Source organism: Myotis yumanensis, unplaced genomic scaffold (genome assembly GCF_028538775.1).
Source record: "Myotis yumanensis isolate MYYU_CA2020_CCGP unplaced genomic scaffold, mMyoYum1.0.hap1 SCAF_11, whole genome shotgun sequence".
Taxonomy (NCBI): Eukaryota; Metazoa; Chordata; class Mammalia; order Chiroptera; family Vespertilionidae; genus Myotis; species Myotis yumanensis.
Window position 1 is genome coordinate 4422855 of NW_027223762.1, and position 21740 is coordinate 4444594.

Genomic DNA, 21740 nt, shown 5'->3' on the forward strand with positions numbered 1-21740 from the left:
GAGAGGTCAATGGTGAGAAAAGGAGACTTATATAATACTTTAAACAATAAAGAATTTAAATTTTAAAAAAGAAAGAAAAAACCTAGTATGAAGACAAACAAGCCAACAGGACCAGGCAAAGGGAAACATTCATCTGGGAGGGCAGGGAAGGCTTCCCAGAAACAGCATGAAGCAGAAACAGGAAGGAGTTAGCCAGGGCGACCGCAAGTGTAGGTCTCCCCACTATGATGTATGACTTAGGGCTCACGTCTGCCATGTTCAATGCTGACCCAGATCCATAGCATACATAATAAATAACCGGTAAGTATGTTAACTCTGAATGAATTCACTGGGAGGGGAAAGAGGGAAGAATGAGGACATGTGGAGGAGGGGAGGGAGGGAGACGTTCCCTTGGGAACATGTTGAGTTTGGGCTCACAGCACATGGAACAGGAGCTGCCCAGGAGGCAGGTGGGTACCCAGGTGAGGAGTTCTGGAATGGGACATGAGTTACACATGTGATACAGTTCCTAGTGCAGAAGCGAGTGTGATTCCAGGGAAAGTAGGCGGGATGAAATGAAAGGAGCCTGAGGACACCACCATTGAAAAGGTGTGCAGGGAAAAGGGAGTGTGGATCTGAAATGCAGGCGGAGGAGCAGACAGAAGTGGGGGGAAAGGAACTCCATGCACACTCATCCCGCTCTCTCTGTTCAGTAAATCCCCCTCACCCTCTCCTGGCTCATTCCCTTTTGCATTCAAACAAACCACACTTCCTTCTTCTGTGAAAACAGCCCTTAACTCTTTTGAGGTCTCTAGCCACGACTACCTTCCCTGCTCCCCTCCTCTGTCAGACTCCTCGGGAGAGCAGCCCGCACCACAGGCTCCAATGCCCACTCCCCACTCCTTCCTAAATGTAGCCGCTGACAAAAATGCAAGTTAATGCAACTCCTGCCAAAGCAGGAAAGGCCTCTCCAAATGTGGCCACAACCCATTCTAACCACCTCTCCTCCCCTTCCGCTCACCGTGTGAGGAGCACACTGTTTGCCTCACACCACAGGCCTCTGTGGCCAGCCACGGATTCTCAATAGGGAGGCCCAGCTATGCATTCCTGCTCCCTGTGTGCCTAGACCAGTGGTTCTCAACCTGTGGGTCACGACCCCTTTGGCGGTCAAACCCTTTCACAGGGGTCGCCTAAGACCATCCTGCATATCAGATATTTACATTACGATTCATAACAGTAGCAAAATTACAGTTATGAAGTAGCAATGAAAATAATTTTATGATTGGGGTCACAACATTAGGAACTGTATTTAAAGGGCTTGAAGGTTGAGAACCATGGACATAGACCAATTATTTATCTTCTCTAAGCCTGTTTTCATATCCATAACATTAAGAGGCTAATAGTATCTACTCTGGGAATTGTTGGGAAACTATCTGGATTACGTACATAAGATACCAATGACAAAGGTCCTCAGCAAATGTGTGGGTATTTCTTAAGATAGTCTCTTCCCTACTGGACCCCTCAACAAATATTTACCGAGCTCCTCAACAAACCAGGCATCATTCCAAGCTGGGGACTGCAGCAAACACAAACCCCTACCTCTACGGAGCCTCCATTCTCACGTCCCGCAGCCCCTAAACCTGCCTTCCTGTATTCAGGACTAGTTGAAACAGGACTCCTATTTCTCCCGATGTAGTGTCGCCTCGGACATCTCCAGGAAAAATGTAACGTTCTTCTCCATTAGGCTCCCTCATCAACGTTTCGCACCTTCATTATCATCAGTTATTTCCTAGCTAGTGAAGGATTGTTCCTTTGTCATCTCTCAACCTCCAGCACTGGCTTAATATCTCGCACGTAGTAGGCACTTGAATAAAGTTTAAATAAGTCCATTTTCATCTCATCTATCACAGAATTAAAATAAGCCATGCCCTATGATGAAAATGCAATGCCTATCTCTAGCACTATCTACTTATTAGCCATTATACCTGTACTAGAGGCAGGCCTGGCCAACAATCAAGGCCGATCTGCAGGGCAACCAGCAGGGTGATGGGGGTGGGGGGGGCGGCCCCCCACTGGACCCGCCTTGGCTGGCCCGGCGCCGCCTGCTGGCTGGCCCTGCCCCCTGCCACCACCGCTGGTCACCTCCCTCAGCGGGGCAACTGGTAGGGCAATCGGGGGTGGGGGGGCCCCGCTGGCTGGGGCAGCTCCTGCGTTGAGCATCTGCCCCCTGGTGATCAGTGCGCATCATAACGACTGGTTGTTCCGCCATTCGGTCTATTTGCATATTAGGCTTTTATTATATAGGAGGATATCTCCATTTCTAAGCTTTAACAGCCAAATTCAACTTTATTTATTTGTCAAAACCTTAGTTTAATTCCCTTAAACAGTGGGTTTAACAAATTCTTTAAATATCACTATTACCATGTAATAATAAATGTCCTTACTACTGTCAAACAGGAAAAAGCAATTCAATAACTAAAGAATAATGAAAAAAAGTAACTGGAACTTTTCTTTTTAAGATCTTGTCATTGGTAAAATGAGGGCTAACAAAACAAGCATGATAAACTATATCTTATACTGACTTCTGCAGTTCACACCATGCTTTTATATATATATATAAATAATATATATATTTACATATATTAAATATATATAAATATTTTTTATTTATTATTTATATATATTAAATATCACAGAGCCCAGACATAATTAAAATGATATGCTTTTAAAAATATGATCATCCAACATTCAAACTGCTTGTATTATAGATTAGGAAGTTTTTGTAACCTGTTCGTGTGAAATGATATACCTATTGCTATGGTTTTTAATAAGTGCAGAAATAGCCCTCTTTTGTCACTAGTATTTGGTCTAAAAGCATTTCCATCATATTAGCAGGCAGGAAATCAAATGCTTTGGGATTTGCCTGCAGGCATCAGAAGGACTAAAGACCTCCATTATTCTGGGGATAGGCATCACATCATTAGGTGTGACATCCTGAGTGCCTACAATGTGCCAGTCCCAAGGGTCAGTAAAGGTATGCCCACAGAGAGGAGACATACATAGGCTGAGAAAGTAACCTGCAAGTGAAGTCACACTTCCACGGTTAGAAATGCAGGAAATCCTGGGTAACCTCAGCTATGGGGGCATGTGGGAGAGCAAGCTGAGCTGGGGATGTACTGAAATGTTTCTCTCACTTTTAACAACACCTGAACTGGCCTTACAGTACAGAGTGCCACTGAAATGCCCAACGTGGAGACCTCTGCATGTGTGTACCTGAAGAAACAGATATGAAGTCTCCTTTTTCAAGTTCAAGTGTCTAATTTTGGCCATAACTGGATCCAAGTTCAATTAACTAAGTTCAACCTACTAACAAATCATTAAAATAAAATATTCACGTTAGGATTATTAAAACATAATATATACTGAAATGTACTGGAGACAGTTGTATTCCATAACCTTAAAATGGAAATGGAAAATGAGAGTAAGTGAAAGGACTGTAGATGCAGGGAACAGGTAGAGTGACGTGGCTAAAGCACTTCCGTTCCCTAGACTAACAACATCACTCTGGCCCTGCACCCCCTTTAACTTTACCAAAACTGGTAAACAAGAGAACCTGTTTCTGGACATAATGAACTTTTCCCACCTCAGTAGTTCTAAAGACCAAGAATGTCAGGTGTTAGAGCAGCCACAGCATTTGTAATGACAGACCAAATAAACATAACTGGCTTAATTAAAACTAGCCCCTACCTCATAGGTGGCCAGCCGGTCTAAGTAGGTTAATAATTTCAGTCTACAACGGCAGAGTTCCTTCTGTTCCAGCGTTAACCTGTTTTGAATGAATAAATCAGGCCATGTAGTTACCAAAAAAGCACATTTCTCTAAGAGTTAAAATAAAAAAGATCTATATTCTATTGAGCCCCCAATTCATGAAATAGCAGACAAAAGCACAAAGGTAAAATATGAAATGCAGTTGATGCAAGTTGCTGAAACCATTTAGAGCAATTATCACCAGTAAAGGACAGAGTTAGGTGACTCATTCTTTTAGAGAAATTGCCAAAGGAGCAGTAATACACCCCTTACTCTGAAAAGTGCACTAAGCGAAGCAGTTCTCCTCTCCTCCTGCGCTCCTTCTCCTTTGCATTCTGGGCGGGCTCGTCCTCAGGCAAGAGCTCCTCATAGGAGATGCCCTCGATGTCTACCTCACCAGGTAACGTGAATCTGCAGGAAAAGAAAACACACATCTATTTTGATTTTTTTTTTAATTTCATGTAGTGAAAACCCACTCTCCCCTACGGTGACTGACTTTATCATTAATTGGATTTCCATGGAAACTCCTCACTGGAAAGAAAGCTGTTGCCACTGTAACAAAGTGGCTCACTGGTTATACCCCTAGGGATGGACAATGTCACCAGGTTATCAGTGATCAGCACATCGAGAAATTTTTAAAATCAAGAAAATGAAAACTACTTAGGAAAAAAATGCACCCAATGTGAAACAGCATATGAAGAAAATGTTGCCCGAGTTTACAATTTGAATCACTTCTATTTAAGGTCTCAGAATGATAATGAATGTAGGTCTCCTTTACGTTATTTATGTACCAGATATCCTATCGCATTTATATCTCACAAAAATGTTCCAAATGTCTGGTGAGCAATGGCTCTCAGCAAATCACTTTATTTTACTATGCACTGACATTTGTACGGGACTTAAAGGTTTATGAGGTGCTTCCACCAGATATACAGTTTCATCACTCCAGGTGATTCTGGGAGGCCGGTATGATGTCACAGATAAAGAGAGTGGATGAGCCCGGCTGGCATGGCTCAGTGGTTGAGCACCGACCTATGAACCAGGAGGTCACGGTTCAATTCCTGGTCAGGGTACATACCTGGGTTGTAGGCTCGATCCCCAGTGTGTGGGGCGTGCAGAGGGCAGCCAATCAATGATTCTCTCTCATCATTGATGTTTCTCTCTCTCTCCCTCTCCCTTCCTCTCTGAAATCAATAAAAATATATTTATTTAAAAAAAGAAAGTGAATGAAGCTCATACTTGCCTAAGGGGGCTCATTGGCCTTATTGGCACACTAGGTATGTGCTTAAGCCCAGAGCTTAGAAGTGGCCAGTGTTCGGTAAATGTTTGTAGCATCTGCTCTTTTCCTATCATCAGGCTATCATATGTAAATACATTTCACTAAAAGAAAAGACAACTGGGACCTCAGATAAGACAACATTAATCTAAGGCAACTGCTTCATCACAGAATAACCTAAATAGAGGAATGTTTACCCTTCCCAATGTCTCAGCTTAAAAGCATTCACAACGTCAGCTGCCCTTCTGCGCCCCAATCCTTCTGTCACCAACCTGCCCTCATCCACTCCTCTCCCTATTGCCAAGAGCGCCTCCAGGTCTGTGCCCTTCAGTCCATACTGCAGCAGCTCTTTCGCAGCGTCCACGTTTTCAGGAACTCTTTCCAGACACTCATGAAGAACCCAGGACCGTTTCTTTATTTTACTCTGGATGCAAAGAAAATGAAACACAGAGGCATCAATCAACCCAGACCATCCATTAGCAGCTGACAGCTGCCATCTAGAACTGAAAGCTATACCTCAAGGAGCCTAGGCAGCTGCTGGAGAGGGTCAATAGAATCAAGGTAATTCCCACTCCCCAGTGATGATTAGAATTCAATGTAGCGAATGTGGTTCCAACTGCTATCTTTCTTCTTTTAATGAAACACAAAGCTACGTATTCATTTTTGGAAACAGAAAAGAAAAAACTTTCCAAACGTTTATAGTTGCTTTTTACTTTTCACTGGGGCTATATAATAGAGTAGAAAATAAAGCAGAAAGCCCAGATAAGATGGAACCAGCGTGCGTAACTTTGAAACAAATCTAATGAGGCAGAGCACATCGAGGTTCTGTGTCTATTTGACCATGAGATGTGTCACTAAGTATAGATGATAACTGAATCACAGAAGGCATATCATGCTGTTCTTTGGAAAGACCAAGGGCCTATTCCTCCCTCCCAACTGCTTCCTCTGACTCCATTCAAAACCCTTGACTTGCCCTCTTCATAGAAAAACTCATTAGTGTTAGAAATTTGAAGATTTTACTCGTACCCTATATTCTTTTACACATTCTAGCATATCAATTCTTTCTTTAAATGTCTCATAATTCATTTCCCCTTCTCCGTGTCTGTGGCCTGCATTCCAGTGTCTGTCATCAATACCCAACACCTGCGACACTGTAGGAGTCCTCACCCTTTGCAGGGTTCCCCCACCTTGCTCCTTCCACTCCAGTTCATCTTCTACACCACCTTCCCCTGCACCTCCACAGTCAGATCGCCACAATCATCCCCCACCCCCTGAAGACGTAAGGCCTAAGTCATCATGCGCTTTCAACAACCCCCCCAAACCCAAACCCAAACCAATGTGTCTTTCTAATCACATTTCACAGTGCTCCCTCTTGCAGACCATCAGAGCCAGCAGACTGGTTTACTTACAGAGCTCATTATTCACCCAAGAAATATTTACTGCCAGGCACTGGACTAGACTGGAGGACACAGCAATGAATAAGACAGATGTGGTCACTGGCCTCATGAATCATGCTCATGTTCTTCCATCTCTGGAAGGCCTACTTTGAGTCCTTTCTCATCCCTGCTCAAAACGTCTTCACTAGCGAAAGCCTCCCATAACCACTGGGTCTGTAATGACCGCTCCCTCACTGGGTTCCCACAGTACTTAGGTGGAATCTTCTGTGCAGTTATTTATAACTTGGGCATGAAGCTTGTCCTCTCAGATTACAAACTCCCTCATAGAAAAACCCGTTATACAGCGGCTCCACTCCCCCTTCACCGTCCCTAGCACCACCTCTCATTGAATTTCACTTCCCAGTGAGGAGGAAGCCTCCCAGACTATGCCCGCCCACTCCAGTGGGAGTTTTCTCTTTTCAGTCCTAGACATGGCTCCTATCTGCCAGCCCTGAGCTGAAAAAGTGCCGATGGCGGGTTTCTTGCTTGCCAGTCTCTAGGGTTTTCCAATCCCCACTCACTGACGTACCCCAGCAATAGGCACCCGGCTTGCCCATCCACCCCGCCTTTTTCTGCCTGCCAACTTGGGCAAGTATGGAGCGAGCTCAGCATCTAAGAGCAGTCCTGGCCCACAACATCCCGAGGACTGCAATTCTGTCCAGTGTGCTGCAACCACTCCTTGTCCAAGGAGGGCTGGACCCCTGTCAGGGAGGAGCCTCCCTTCCAAGGCCGTCCCCCCGGGTACGGGTACGCTCCTTCAGCCCTAGGTGGAAGGAATTCCTTGACGTCCTCTTTACCCCTTTATAGTTAATCTGTTGTTACTGTAAAATAATTCTCATATTCACACTTTCCCTGCCCTAATTACCGTATGGGTTCTAGCTCCTGGTGGGGCCTTGACTGATATAGGTAAAGAGAAGTAACTGAGGTAGATGAGGAGGAAGGATTAGCCCAAAACCAGGCAGTCGGCTGGTTTATCAGTAAATATTCATTCCTGTGTCTCCAGCACCAAAGTCCAGCTACAGGGCCAATAAAATAGGGTAACAAGGTCGTTTTTCCGGGTTGAATAAAACATACTTCATCAGCTTCAGAGAAGTCAGCAAAATAAAGTACTCTCATATGCAGCCCTTTAGCTAAAAGATTTTCCATAGATTGGAATATTACCACCTTACCAAGATCTTGAAACCTACCAGGTAGTTCTGAATGGAAGCGATGTTGACCGCCGACTTCCTCCACTGCCTCTGGTACACGAGGTCAGTGTCCAGGCCGTAGGTCTGCGCCAGAGACAAGGCCTCCTCATACTCTTCACTCTCGATCTTCGGACAAGGAAAGGGACACAGGAGCGTTACCGAGCTGCCCCGGGTCACAGTGACGATGTGATGAGCAATGAACACCCCTAACCTGGTCAGCATTCCTAACTAGTCTCACGGCAGACAGACCCAGCGTTTACCTGAGCACTTTCACACAAGCGGAGAGGAGAGGGGGCATGCCCACGCTTACAGAGCAAACCCAGGAGGGGCAGTGCCAGCAGCCTGCGCTGGTGCAGGGCTCGGCCCAGGTCGCTCAGCAGCAGCACCGCTGGGAGCACCCTGTGCGACCCCCTCTGCCTCCACGCAGAGCCCGTGAGAAAGCGCACGGGCAGGTCCCCCGAACCACCTGGAGCCTGAGGACACAGCTGCAGGGGCCCACACAGGCCACGGGAGGGGCAGCAGCATCCCGGGCTCAGCCTCAGCGTGGAAAGCTAAGTGAATTCATCTTTCATCACTTTTACTTTCAGGACTCAGGCACAAAGACCTGCATTATTTTCAAAAGTTAAATACTACTGATAATTTAAACATGTTGATACTATAACAACCCCCCCCCTCCCCGACCCTTTTTCTTTTAATCCTCACCTGAGGATATTTTTTTCCATTGAGAGTGGAAAGAAGGTGGGGAGGGAAGAGAAGAGAGGAAAGAGAGAGAGAGACATTGATGTGAAGGAGACAAATCAATCAGCTGCCTCCGGCACTCTGCCCCTATCACGGTCAGACATCAAACCTACAACCCAGGTACAGGCCCTGGACCTGGAATTGATCTCACAACCTTTCAAAACGAGGGCCGGTGCTCTAACCACTGAGCAAAGCCAGCCAGGGCACAACAATTCCTCTTTAAATTCCTTCCTTTATTAAAGAAAGAGGTTTTGGTCTCAGTCCCAGCGGTGAACTCCGGGCTCCCTCCCCGAGCACGGCCGGAGGATGGCTCACCTTGCGGTGGTACAGCTCCTCGGGCGTGGTGGAGCGCAGGCTCACGAGGCGGTAGTGCTTGGTGATGGCCCGAGGGCGCTTCCGTGGCGGGGCAAACCGCTCCATCTCGGTCACCAGGTACAGGCCCTGTTTGACGTAACCGAAGTAGCGAGCCTTGGCAGACACTTCCTGATCAGAGTCGGCGTCCTCCTCCCCTTCGTCGTCTTCTGCACCCCTCGTCTCCAAACGAGAACGTTTGGGGGCAAGTTTGATCTCACACTGAACGGTACAGAGACATGTTAAACTAATAGTGAGGAACCAAAGACAAGTGTTAGCATTAACGAGAAAAACACTTTTAATTCTACTCTGGTTTGATTCCTTTCATCAGGCGTGGGATTAAAACTAAAAATGGAACTCAAAGGCACCCAACAACAAACACGATCTACGTCAACAGCCCCTGAAGCGTTCAAATGCACTGCTGGCTGCTGATCTCCGAAACTAAAGCCCGCTTTAATAATAAGTCATTAGGATGATCTCGTGCATACATGCCTGGTGATTATTCTAGGGACAGGAAGGAGCCGAGAATGTTAATTTCTTCCCTGCTGCTATTTTCATACCAGCTGTGGAGAAGTAAGACGATGATTTGTCTTATCTATTTTTTTTTTTTTTTTTTTTTTAAATATATTTTATTGATTTTTCACAGAGAGGAAGGGAGAGAGATAGAGAGTTAGAAAGATCGATGAGAGAGAAACATCGACCAGCTGCCTCCTGCACATCTCCCACTGGGGATGTGCCCGCAACCCAGGTACATGCCCTTGACCGGAATCGAACCTGGGACCTTTCAGTCCGCAGGCCGACGCTCTATCCACTGAGCCAAACCGGTTTTGGCAATTTGTCTTATCTATTTAGAAAAGGAACATGAACGTATGTATCTCCTCGACTGAGAAAAGTGTCCAGGAGCTTCACAAAGTTCTGAGTCTGGAAGCCTGACTGGTAAAAATAACTTTCATTTCAGACTTAACAGAGTTGGCTTAGAAGCTAGGCCTTAATTCTCTCCAAATAACATAGACTGCGTAACAAACTTTGAGGCGAAAAATATTTGTCCATCTACATCGAAGTGAAAGCTATTGAAGGATGCTAGCCTTCAAAGACTTACAATCAGAATTTTAAATGACCAAGACATAACTTTAAATTACTAGCCTCTATTTTCCAGTCTTTTGTCACGATAAACAAGCTTTTCTTAGTGAAAAACCAATTTTTTTAAATTGTCATATTCATAGAAATAGGTTAAAGTCTATGTTTCTTAAGTAGCAAAAACTATTACATTTTAAAATGATTAATCTAGAAAAAAAGAAAAAATCTATCATGTCAGTGAAGAAAAAATAGGTATAGATAGCAAAATGACTATCCATTTTCCTCATTCTTCTACAATGCAAAAATTTTAATTGACTAAACAATAGATCTTTTTTATACTGCACTCAATCTGTGATTCCAATCACAGACTTTTGTTCTTAAAGCCAAAATTAGAAAATGGGATAACAAATTAAAAAAAACAACAAAAAAAACACCAAACCTTGCCCTAGCCAGTTTGGCTCAGTGGGTAGAAAGTATGGACTGAAAGGTCCCGGGTTCAACTCCAGTCAAGGGCATGTACCACGGTTGCAGGCTTGATCCCTAGCCCTCCTCAGGGTGCCTGCAGGAGGCAACTAATTGATGTGTCTCTCTCACATCGATGTTTCTCTCTCTCTCCCCCTCCCTTCCTCTCTCTCTAAAAATCAATGGAAATATGTCCTCGGATGAGGATTAACAAAATGAAAACAAATACAGAGCTTTAGGTTGTGGGTGAAATTCATGTTTTCTTTCAAGCACACAGAGGCTCTGGAAGGAAAGCATTACCTCCAAACTTAAAAATCCCCCGTCGTGGGCAGCGGTGACTTGAGGTGCCGGTTCAAACCACTCACAGGATTTTCCCAGTAGATTCTTCAGAGTTTTCACGGAGGAAACGGTCAAAGCCCCTGAGCAGCGAGCCAAGATCACGGCACTGTCTGCCCACCAATTCACATCCACAAGTGGGTACAAGGACTCTTTATCTAACGGAGAAAAGAGAACCCATGCTCACGCACCTGCCAGTGTGGGCTAGCTACACACACCTGGTCCAATAATCAACTCAACAACCAGACTGGGCGCTGAAGATATGGCAAATAATGAGAACACATGAATTACAAGTCATCACTCTAATTCTAACAAAACGGTAATCTATAATATTAAAAGCGTAATATGCTAATTAGACCAAATGTCCTTTCGGGCGTCATTCCGGATGTCCTTCCGGACGAAGCCGGGGCCCAAGCTAAGCAACCTGGGTCCCAGGCGCCTGCTAGTGGCAGTCAGAGGGAAGCAGCCCGGGTCCCGGGTGCCGGCGGGAAGCCGGTGCTGGCAGCTGGGGGAAGGAAGGCCTACTCTTGCATGAATTTCCATGCACTGGGCCTCTAGCTTACTTAATAAACACCTGAGTACCAAGAATTTACCAAAGTTCAAAATTACAGGGATGCAGAGTTCCTCTCAGAAAATGAAACATACAGCACTCTATTTCACATTTTCAACATAACAAACTAAAAGGTAGGTGGGTACAAAGTGCACAAATCATCAAGGTTATAAAATATTTTGGAAAATATTCATGCATCACTTTTCAGACAAACAGTAATATGAGAATTATACCCTTTTAAAAAATACAAGACAAATGTATGATGGGTTTCAACTCTGACTGCTTCTCACACTCGTGAAGGGGATCAGGGTAAGGGCCGACCCAAAACACGCCACTTCAACATAAATACTTTAAGCTGAAGGAATTCAAGAAACTCAAAGTTCTTTTCCTTTGTCTTGTCACTTCTCTAAAATGTATTGTCCCTTTTCTAAGATGCTATAGAAGCCCAATTTCCAACCAACCCTTGGAGTTCCTCCTCTGGGGGTGCTCCCACGGGTAAGCGCCCTGTGCATGCTACTAGGTTTCTACTTGTTTTCCTCTTGTTACTCTGTCTTTTGTCTAATTTTCAGGGCTCAGCAAAAGCCCAAGAGGATGAAAAGAAAAAGATTTGTTCCCTCCCCTACATCCATTACGTCATCTAAAGAGCACCTTTAGTATACAATCGGAGTCTCTTAAGGTGTTTAAATATCCTATTTCACAGGACTCACCTTTGACTTTTTTCCTCTTCTCCGCAGAGAGTGTCCAGTCGGGATTGAGGTCATCGAACCCTGGCTACATGGGAAAACATGCACGTGTGACTTGCTGAGCCCGCAGTGTAAGGGATGAGAACATCATCAAGGCGCTGCTTCCCTGGGACCTCTCCGTTCACCTGCTTAAAATCTCCTCTCCTTACGCTTGAAAAGCAGCTGTTCTTACACTTAAAATGTGCACATTGGGTGTTGGGACTGAATTTGAAGAAAACAGTATGCACGAGACCAGTAAGACAGCAAGTATACAACTAACACAAACGGAAGCAAGATACACTAACGACTGATTCTGCACATACTCACACCCACTCGCCCTGACAGACGGGAGGACAGCCGTGCCCCTGGGAACACCAGTCCGACCCCAGCCACTGTCACTGAGCAACCCCTTCAGGCTCGGCTTCCATGGCTCTGAGCTTGGACTCCAAAATTTCCAAGCAATCCAGTTCTGTCTATGACTAAAAATCTACTAAGTTAAGTGTATAAGCATGCAATCTTTAAACTGAGTCCATTCATGTTCTAATCTCACGGCAACATAATGTTCTATCCACCTTTGTGGATGCAAGGACACATCATTATCTCTCAAATATCCTAAAACAACTGCAATTACACCACTATCAGATTCCCTTTTGGCTCCCAGTTAATTACTTAATCTTCAGAATTACAATAGTACAGAAAAAGACCCGTCCCAAAATAAGAATCATTTGGGCATTTATCTGAAATCTTCAGGCTAAAAAAGTGATGCTATACTTAAGTTAAATATGCTTTTAATGCCTGGCCAGTGTTGACCAGTGGCTGAGCATTGACCCATGAACCAGGAGGTCAAGGTTGGATTCCCAGTCAGGGCACATGCCTGGGTTTCAGGCTCAATCCCCAGTAAGGGGCATGCAGGAGGCAGCCGATCAATGACTCTCATCATTAATGTTTCTATCTCTCTCCCTCCCTTCCTCTCTGAAATCAATTAGATATAGATAGATATATAGATATAGATATATGGATATATAGAGATAGAGAGATATGCTTTCACCTAATATAACACTGTAAACATATATATGCTATTACCAATTTATCAGTGGCTATTGACACTATTAAAATTGCTATTTCTTTCCATGGCTTGAAAGAACTTCCTACCTTCTACTACTATAATAAGTCACTCAGAGTAGTCCCTGAGAACAGAAGATCTAATTCTTTAAACTTTACCATAAAAGGCTACATTTATTTGGGGGAGGGAGAGGAAGGCTAAGTTTATATACTAAGGGAAGAAATAGATTGTTCCTGGTTGACCTCATCAGCCTTCAACTCCGAGGACTCTGCAGAAAACCGTGAGCTGGCCATGCTTTAGACATGTGACACACACTCTGTAGGCAGAGAATCGTGAGCTGGTCATGCTTTAGACATGTGACACACACTCTGTAGGCAGAGAATCGTGAGCTGGTCATGCTTTAGACATGTGGTCCACGCTCTGTAGGCAGAGAACCGTGAGCCGGTCACGCTTTAGACACGTGGTACACACTCCATAGGCAGAGAACTGTGAGCTGGCCATGCTTTAGACACGTGGTACACACTCAGTAGGCTGATGCTCGGAGGGCAGATCACCAAGCTCCCATGACCCAGCAGAGCAAAGCAGGGGACTCACTCCTGGCACCACATTGATGTGTTCTGAAGAGAATCTCCATGTTACCCCTCTTTGTATGACCTGCTACCACATGTCTGCAAACAGCCTAAGGTGCCCTCACTTTAGCGTCGTGGTCGCCTGGAGAAGGATATCCCAAGAAACAGTTATAGATTTTGCATAGAAAGGCTGTGATGGCTAAACCAGCATTTTCTTCACATGTAAGAATTTTTATCTGTTTTTTTTTAATGGCTAGAGCTAAATATAGTGAAGCCCCTGCCTCTGACAACATAAAAACAACCTTTCAAAAGTGTATTCATTCCACAAACACTTATTAACATTTAACATGCCAAGCCCCATGTTAGACCCCATGGAAGCAGCACATATGCAGAATCTATGTCAAGGAGCTCACAGTAGTGAGGCCGTGGAATCAGCTATGAATTGTACCAACATTCAGCACCTGAATGGTCATCTTCTTACTCATCCCTCATTGACTCATCCATCTAACAACACTAGTCCTTACCTACTATGAGCCAAAAAGAAAATAAAATGGAAAGGAAAAAGGTAAGTTTTCTGTCTACTATGTCTAAGGAAGAACAAAGAGGCAAGTAATAAAACTTCTTCAGAGAAAAATTAAGGCCAAAAATGAGATGTAAATATATAAACATAACATATGGGAAGTGTTTGAAATGAAAATCACTTAGCAGTTGACTGTATTGCAGAGACGAACAAAGCTCCCCACACAGATTTCCAGCCAGATGGGTTTTCGTACTGACAATGAAAGCCAAAGTCTTGAATCAACTCAAAACCAGAGAGCAGTAAATCAGAACAGGCACTGGCACTGCTATCTTTAATCATTAGATTTTATAGAGAAAATCATCACACAAAGCACAACATAAAAACTATAAAGCTGCACATGACAGAAAGAAAGGCCCAGAGGAGCTGAACCCCCAGTTTGGTAAAAGAGTTGACGTTTGTACAGGGCAACTGTAACATCAGCTTCTTCTCAGGCAAGGCTGCAGGAAAAATTATGAGCTCTAGCTACGTCCTATACATTGTCACAGCATCTATTTTAACACGTCAAGTGCCCAGTCAGTCACCGGTGACTGACACTATACTTTCTGTCCAGAAGACACAACAGGCTGGGCGCTTACCGTGTTAAACTAAGTGGCTGGTGCACTCATTTTCCAGGGCAGCCACAGAGGGAGGCAGAGCCCTGTCCTGCGAGGCTGGCCCAGCGTCACCTGACGATGGCTAGCAGAGGGAGAGAAGCTGTTCACATGTCTCTGTTTTCAGCCTGTGAGGAGCACACATCGAGCCGCTCACATGTGAACATCACATCCCGTGTCTTTACATAATGAAGTGCAGAGCTCCAGGGGGAGGCATTCGTGTCAATGGCACGGGCTCTCTGCCCGTTTCCCACCAATACCGCAGCTCGTACCTGATTTGCTCAGATGAAGTCGGTATGTCTCCATGTAAGCACTATCAGAAGATACTCTGAAAAAAGGTGTGCCCTATGAAATCACAGGGCCTGGTCAAAATGAAATCTTAATTCTAAAACTAACATTTAATGACCTAAGCTCACCGCATTTAGCACTATTTCTATCTATTAAAATGAGTATAAACCCATTTTTAACATAATAGGGTTTCTGTGAAGCAAATGAAACAGATGAAAACTGCTCTCTGGACAGCCAACCCTTAAGGCACAAATGCTATTTATGCCCAATAGTCCTTCCTGCCAACACCATCAGCTGAATTGATGTGCCTTTCCTCTGAGCTTATCTTCTCATAATATTAACTTGTTATGTTATTGATTTGTTTATCATTTCCCTTGCAAGACTATGAACATCTTAAGGGCAAGGACTGGGACTTATTGCATTTTCTACTCTGGCATTTGGTAGAGATTCAAAAAATCGCTGAACTTTATTTTATGATGATTGTTATGAATATAGTAGCTATTTACTCTTTATAGTACTGTAACGAGCTTTACAGCACTTACTCTAACATGCTAGATTTTAATGACTCCTTCGCATATCAAAGGCCAAATCTAAAATGCCCAATCCAGTGTGATTGACCCCCAGGATACAGGTGGGAGACTTGAGCAATGTGTGGATGCTCAGACTCCCTTTGTGGGACAGAGTTACCATCCTCCTCTCCTGCCCACCCCAGCATGTACTGTGGACATTATTATAAAGTTAAGGGTTTAGCAATGACAGGCTATCTCAATTATTTATTCTAGAACCTGGGACACACTAACTAGCTCAGAGTTCAACATCTCTGAGAGGAGAGAAGAGATCCGTGTTACGTTCGCCGAAAGGATTGTCTCTGTTCTTTTAAAGATCATCCAATAAATAAAGTCTAATAAACAGGGGGTTTTTCCGACCTTTTTAAAATGCATTTGTTTTCCAACATGGTCATGGAAAGAGCACGGGCATCAGCTCCACTGCTTACCCGAGACTAACCCGGGGACAACTGTTCAGGAAATAAGCAGACAGCTTGGGGTCCCTGGATCCCAGCCACGGGAGGTAACAGGGAAGCTCGCTGAGGTACCCCACGTCAACCAGGCCACAGCAACGCCTTCTACACCAGAGACTAACTTCTAGCCCGATGTCATCTCCTCCCACCATGCACCTGCTCTGCCATTTCTGAATGCCCTTCCATTCCTCTCCCATTACTTTACTGATGACCTAGTCCAACTACTGAGATATTTAGTTATTCATTCCTGAGTTTCAAGATTTTTAAACTATTTTAATAGAATCATTATAAAATTGCAATTAGTGAATAACATTATGAGTTAAAGAGTAATGGATTATACTGGCATTAATTGGCAACTAAGACCAAAAAAAATGTTTAAAAGATGAGTGTAGGTCAACAGATGTAAGTTGTCTTTAGATGCACACAAAAAGGCTATCCAGAATTTCAGTAAACAAAAAGCATACTAATGGGTTTTTGCTCAAATAGCTCTTATGCTTCATGTATGACATCCTAGGGCCGTGGTCAGCAAACTGCAACTTGCGAGCTACATGCGGCTTTTTGGCCCCTTGAGTGTGGCTCTTCCACAAAATACCACGTGCGGGCGCACACAGTTCGATTGAAACTTCGTGGCCCATGAGCAGAAGTCGGTTTTCGGCCTGGGCAAGTCTATTTTGAAGAAGTACTGTTGATATTTGGCTCTGCTGACTAATGAGTTTGCCGACCACTGTCCTAGGGTATTCACTAGATGAGATATTAAATGTGCTTTCTATTAGGTGAATGAAAATCATTTAAGAAAACAGAAAGTCAGGGAGAGGAGAAATGCCTTTAATATTAAAATTTTTCACCATTTAAGAAAAAATTTGCCCAAATGTAAAATTTCCCGCATAAAATAGAATATCAGGATCTTCCCAAATGACGAAATCTGAATACTTTATCACCATGTAAAATACAGGCACCTTTTGGACCCATTCTCTGGCATACTTAGCTAAAACACATTCAAGGACGTTTTGAGAGCTGACCCATTCCACTTCTAGAATGAAGATAAAGTCAGATTAGCTATAATTTCAGGAGAGAGACTGTCCCTTATAGTTAGCTACCGAGGACGAAGACCAATGAGCACCTCTTCCATTTAGAACAAGCGTAGACTCGGTAAGTGAGAGAGAGTGGTAGAGATGCAGAGACTAAATTAAATTCAAGGTAGGAGCTAAGGGGGAAAAATAATCTTCCTAAACTTGTGTTAAAAATATCAAAGAACTGAATAGCAAAATGAGTAAATTAAGTCAGTGAAAAGAGTAAAGAAAATGTACAGACACTTTCTCTTTTCCTCTACTAATCTGAAAAAAAAAATGCTGTTAGTTCATTAAGAATGATTTCAATAGTGCAATTTAACTGGTGAAATTAAATTTAAAAGAATTCTCAAAACGGACATCACTCCATTCATATCATTCAGGGAAAATGCTCTAATCTTTGAATTACAAAACTATCCACCAAAGCTGGTGACAAGGTATTTCTATAGGCAAAGGGGGACTGGGAAGTGAAAGAAGGGAAATTAACCCTTAAAGTGCTGAAATGTACAATAACCCTGATAAGAGGAAAAGCTCTGTAACATAAACTATGTGCAATTGAGAAGATTTTCTTTAAATCTTCAGTCTACCACAATACATGGCATTCTACAAGCTGACCTCACTTGCCCATCATGATTCTAATTTATAATTGATGTTGATTCTGTCCCTAAACAACTCATTTAAAAACCTGTCATTGTAAGACATTAAAAAGTTAGCAGCTCTATCTTTCTCAATATCTTCACTATCCATCTCTTGAGTGATAATTTCCTTTAAGCCAATAAGTAAGTCCAATATTACTAGTATTGCAAAATTTGGGAAGAATTGTAATGCTTTTAGAATACTGACCCTCCAAAGTTTTAATCACATTAGTTGACTTTTGCTAAAAAAAACTAACATCTCCATTCTGTATTTCTGGAATGAGAAAAGGGGGGAAATGGAGGATTAATGGACAGATTACACTCCGCATTCAGAGTGCACTATGCTGGAAATTAACAACAGTACACAGTGCTACTCTGTTTTTATCTGTCCTACTACAATTATAATATAGCTTAACTAAAGCTTGGAATGATGAGAATAAACTATGTAGTGCACTACAGTAAAATATCAACAAAATGAAATCAGCATCACCAGTGCTCACCCTCAAGCGAGAATCATTCTAAGATCAGAGTTGAGAGACGTACCTGCTCGTTCTGATTCCACTCGCCTTGCTGCGTCAGGGATGGGACGGCCCAGATGCTTAGTTTCCCTGAGAAGTGAATGGCTGCAAGGAGGGTCCCGTCTGGAGAGAGGCTCATCTTAAAGATCCCATCCTGCACAGAAATTACATGACATTAATGACAGGGCGAGGGCTTGCAGCTCGACAGGAATGACCTCCAGAATTTAATAACACACTTCAGAGGGTGCCGTGCCATCAATGATCTCTCATAATTAAGGGTTCCAGCAGCTTCGTGACATTACAAATGTGCTCCGGCATATGGAAACAGGGCTCTTACCCTTCGGGAGGACTTTTACATCTGTTTTATAGCGTAATAATTTACATATCACCCAAAAACCAAACATGATGTCATTATAAAAATATTCCTTAATACCACACATCAACTACCATGAGTTCTCAATAACTTTTATGGGTTGATGTTAAGTAGGTTATGAATTTCTTGAATTTTGGGTTCACATCTTTACAAAATTCTATCTGCACACAATGTCTGGAATATGCTATCCATCATAGACAGGCACAAATCATGCCGCGGAAGAGAAGGAAAGGGAGGAGGAAGAGAGAGACAGAAGAGAAGAGGATCCAAGGGTGAAGGAACTACGGCAGCCGAGGGAAGAAAGGCATTTCTTAACTTGGGGAGCACTATGAATGTTTAAGCTGGCAAATTACCCCATTTAAAGACTACCAGTGATTGTTGCCACAGGGGAGAGAAACCATTTATACACTAATTTTACATGGCCAACCTCATGGTTCACAGAGAAAATCTTATCTTTCAAGTCCTACTCATTCAAATAATCTCAAGCCTTTCCCACGAGAAAACCAGTCTTGCTCAGCTACCACAAGAGGAACCACACAAGCAGAGATATCACCTGTCTACCACCGACAACAGACTCAGAAGAACCCAACACACTGACTGGACATCTGCTTCCCAGTCAGCATGGATTAGGACAGGGCCTAAGGTAGTTTACCCTTGAGACTAAAACAGAGACCTGAAAATGGCAGCCCAGAACCTTACTTCTCCTGAACCCTTAGGAAATCTGGCAACATAGGGCCCCCATCCCCAGACGGCAATAATCAGGAGGGACTAGGTAGCATGCATGCCCTTAGGAGGGTCATGCCCCCACCATTCCCTGTGATGGCTCAAGAATAATGCCAAAATTCAGCTACAGAACCAAAACCCAAACATGACTATACTAAAAATCCAGAATTACATCTGACTCAATTCACCATGTTATCTACATTAGACGTCATCAACAAACAGAACAATCTGAGGAAGTGAGGAAATTGCTGGATGAGTAGATAGAAGAAAATATCAGGATGTTCTAAGCTCACTGAAGATTAGCACCCTCCAATCTCACCTCACCTGGATAGAACGCTCTCCTGCAGGAAGCCAAAACTAAATATAAGAAAGATTAAAATACAAATGCCTGGGAAAGGAAAGCAACAGAAGCAAAAGCACTCCGGCAAAGTTCTGACTACTGCACCTCCCTTCCGTGAGATGGAGACAGGTGTGGCTAGAAGGAGAAGGACCAGCATCTTCCTCCCACAGCTCTAGTTCATAAGCCTATGGTTTGGCATCAAGTGAGCCTCAGAAGCGTGCATGCTTAGGAGCTGACGCATCTCTCACCATCCTTTAGAGTTTACAAAGGAAGAACCTGAAGGCCTGAAAGCGTTAAGACACCAGCCCAAGAACTTAAATGTACGACAGGAAACCATAAAAATTCTAGAAGAATCCAAAGGCAACAAAATCTCAGACATATGCAGAAGCAATTTCTTCACTGATACAGCTCCTAGGGCAGTTGAAACTAAAGAGAAAATGAACAAATGGGACTACATCAAAATAAAAAGCTTCTGCGCAGCAAAAGAAACCATCAACAAAACAACAAGAAAACCCACTGCGTGGGAAAACATATTTGCCAACGTCATATCTGATAAGGGCCTAATCTCCAAAATTTATAGGGAACTCATACAACTTAACAAAAAGAAGTTAAACAATCCAATCAAAAAATGGGCAAAGGATCTAAATAGACACCTTTCAAAAGAGGACATTCAGAAAGCCAAGAGACATATGAAAACATGCTCAAAGTCACTAATCATCCGAGAGATGCAAATCAAAACAACAATGAGGTACCATCTCACACCTGTCAGACTGGCTATCATCAACAAATCAACAAACGACAAGTGCTGGAGAGGATGTGGAGAAAAAGGAACACTTGTGCACTGCTGGTGGGAATGCAGACTGGTGCAGCCACTATGGAAGACAGTATGGAGTTTCCTCAAAAAGCTGGAAATGGAACTCCCATTTGACCCTGTGATCCCACTTCTAGGAATATATCCCAAGAAACCAGAAACACCAATCAGAAAGGATATGTGCACCCCTATGTTCATAGCAGCACAATTCACCATAGCTAAGATCTGGAAACAGCCTAAGTGCCCATCAGTAGATGAATGGATTAGAAAACTGTGGTACATCTACACAATGGAATACTATGCTGCTGTAAAAAAGAAGGAACTCTTACCATTTGCAACAGCATGGATGGAACTGGAGAGCATTATGCTAAGTGAAACAAGCCAGTCAATGAAGGAAAAATACCACATGATCTCACTCATTCATGGATAATAAAGACCATTACAAACTTTTGAACAATAATAGATACAGAGGCAGAGCTGCCTCAAACTGATTGTCAAACTGCAGTGGGAAGGCCAAGGAGGGCTGGGGGGCAGGAGGGAGGGGGGTAAGAGATCAACCGAAGGACTTGTATGCATGCATATAAGCATAACTAATGGACATAAGACACTGGGGGGTAAGGGAAGCCAGGGGATTGTCAAGGGCGGGGGGGGGGGGGGGCGGGAAGGACACATATGTAATATCCTTTGTAATACTTTTAGCAATTAAAAAAAAATTAAAAAAAAATAAAGTAGAAGTTGATTTAAAAAAAAAAAAAAAAAAAAGACACCAGCCCAAGAGCATTCAGTGCAGACAGCAGAACCTGAACAGGGTGCAGTCTCTGACCCCAGTCCATGTCACTTCTGCTGCATCACAATTACTGCCAGCTGGGCATGCCTTCCTAGTAGTCACAGGCATGCTCCTCCGTAGAAACGATGATCAGGTATCCTTTACTGTTTTTGTCATCAAAATAGTTAGTCACGTGTGACTTATATGGTAACTCCCAGGGATGACCAAGGCTTCGTTAAACAACTCCACTAAAAATGTTCTCAAACCAAGGAAAAAGTTTATGAATCTATTTAATAATAACAAACAGAAAAATGTATTCTGAATGCAATAATATGAGTAATTTACCAACAGGATTGTGATCAGGAAAATAATGAATGAACATGCGCAATTTTCTTTTGATTTAATCTCTCCCTCCTATCCTTCCTTTCTGTGCAGACACTTAAGCAATAACTGTATTAAGTAAGATGGAACAATTGCT

At 43.4% G+C, this 21740-nt stretch overlaps 1 protein-coding gene across 2 annotated transcripts in view; it reads right to left on the reverse strand.

Moving 5' to 3' along the window:
* Positions 1-21740, reverse strand: part of NBAS (NBAS subunit of NRZ tethering complex) — a 196778-nt gene that overhangs the window by 139837 nt on the left and 35201 nt on the right. For both annotated transcript variants that reach the window (XM_070428703.1, XM_070428702.1), the window contains exons 12-19: positions 18275-18403; positions 11907-11970; positions 10614-10807; positions 8739-8996; positions 7686-7811; positions 5335-5486; positions 4060-4197; positions 3727-3805 (exon numbers count right to left, since the gene is read on the reverse strand). In XM_070428703.1, coding sequence (XP_070284804.1) covers positions 3727-3805; positions 4060-4197; positions 5335-5486; positions 7686-7811; positions 8739-8996; positions 10614-10807; positions 11907-11970; positions 18275-18403 — 1140 coding nt within the window. The remainder of the gene's footprint in view (positions 1-3726; positions 3806-4059; positions 4198-5334; positions 5487-7685; positions 7812-8738; positions 8997-10613; positions 10808-11906; positions 11971-18274; positions 18404-21740) is intronic.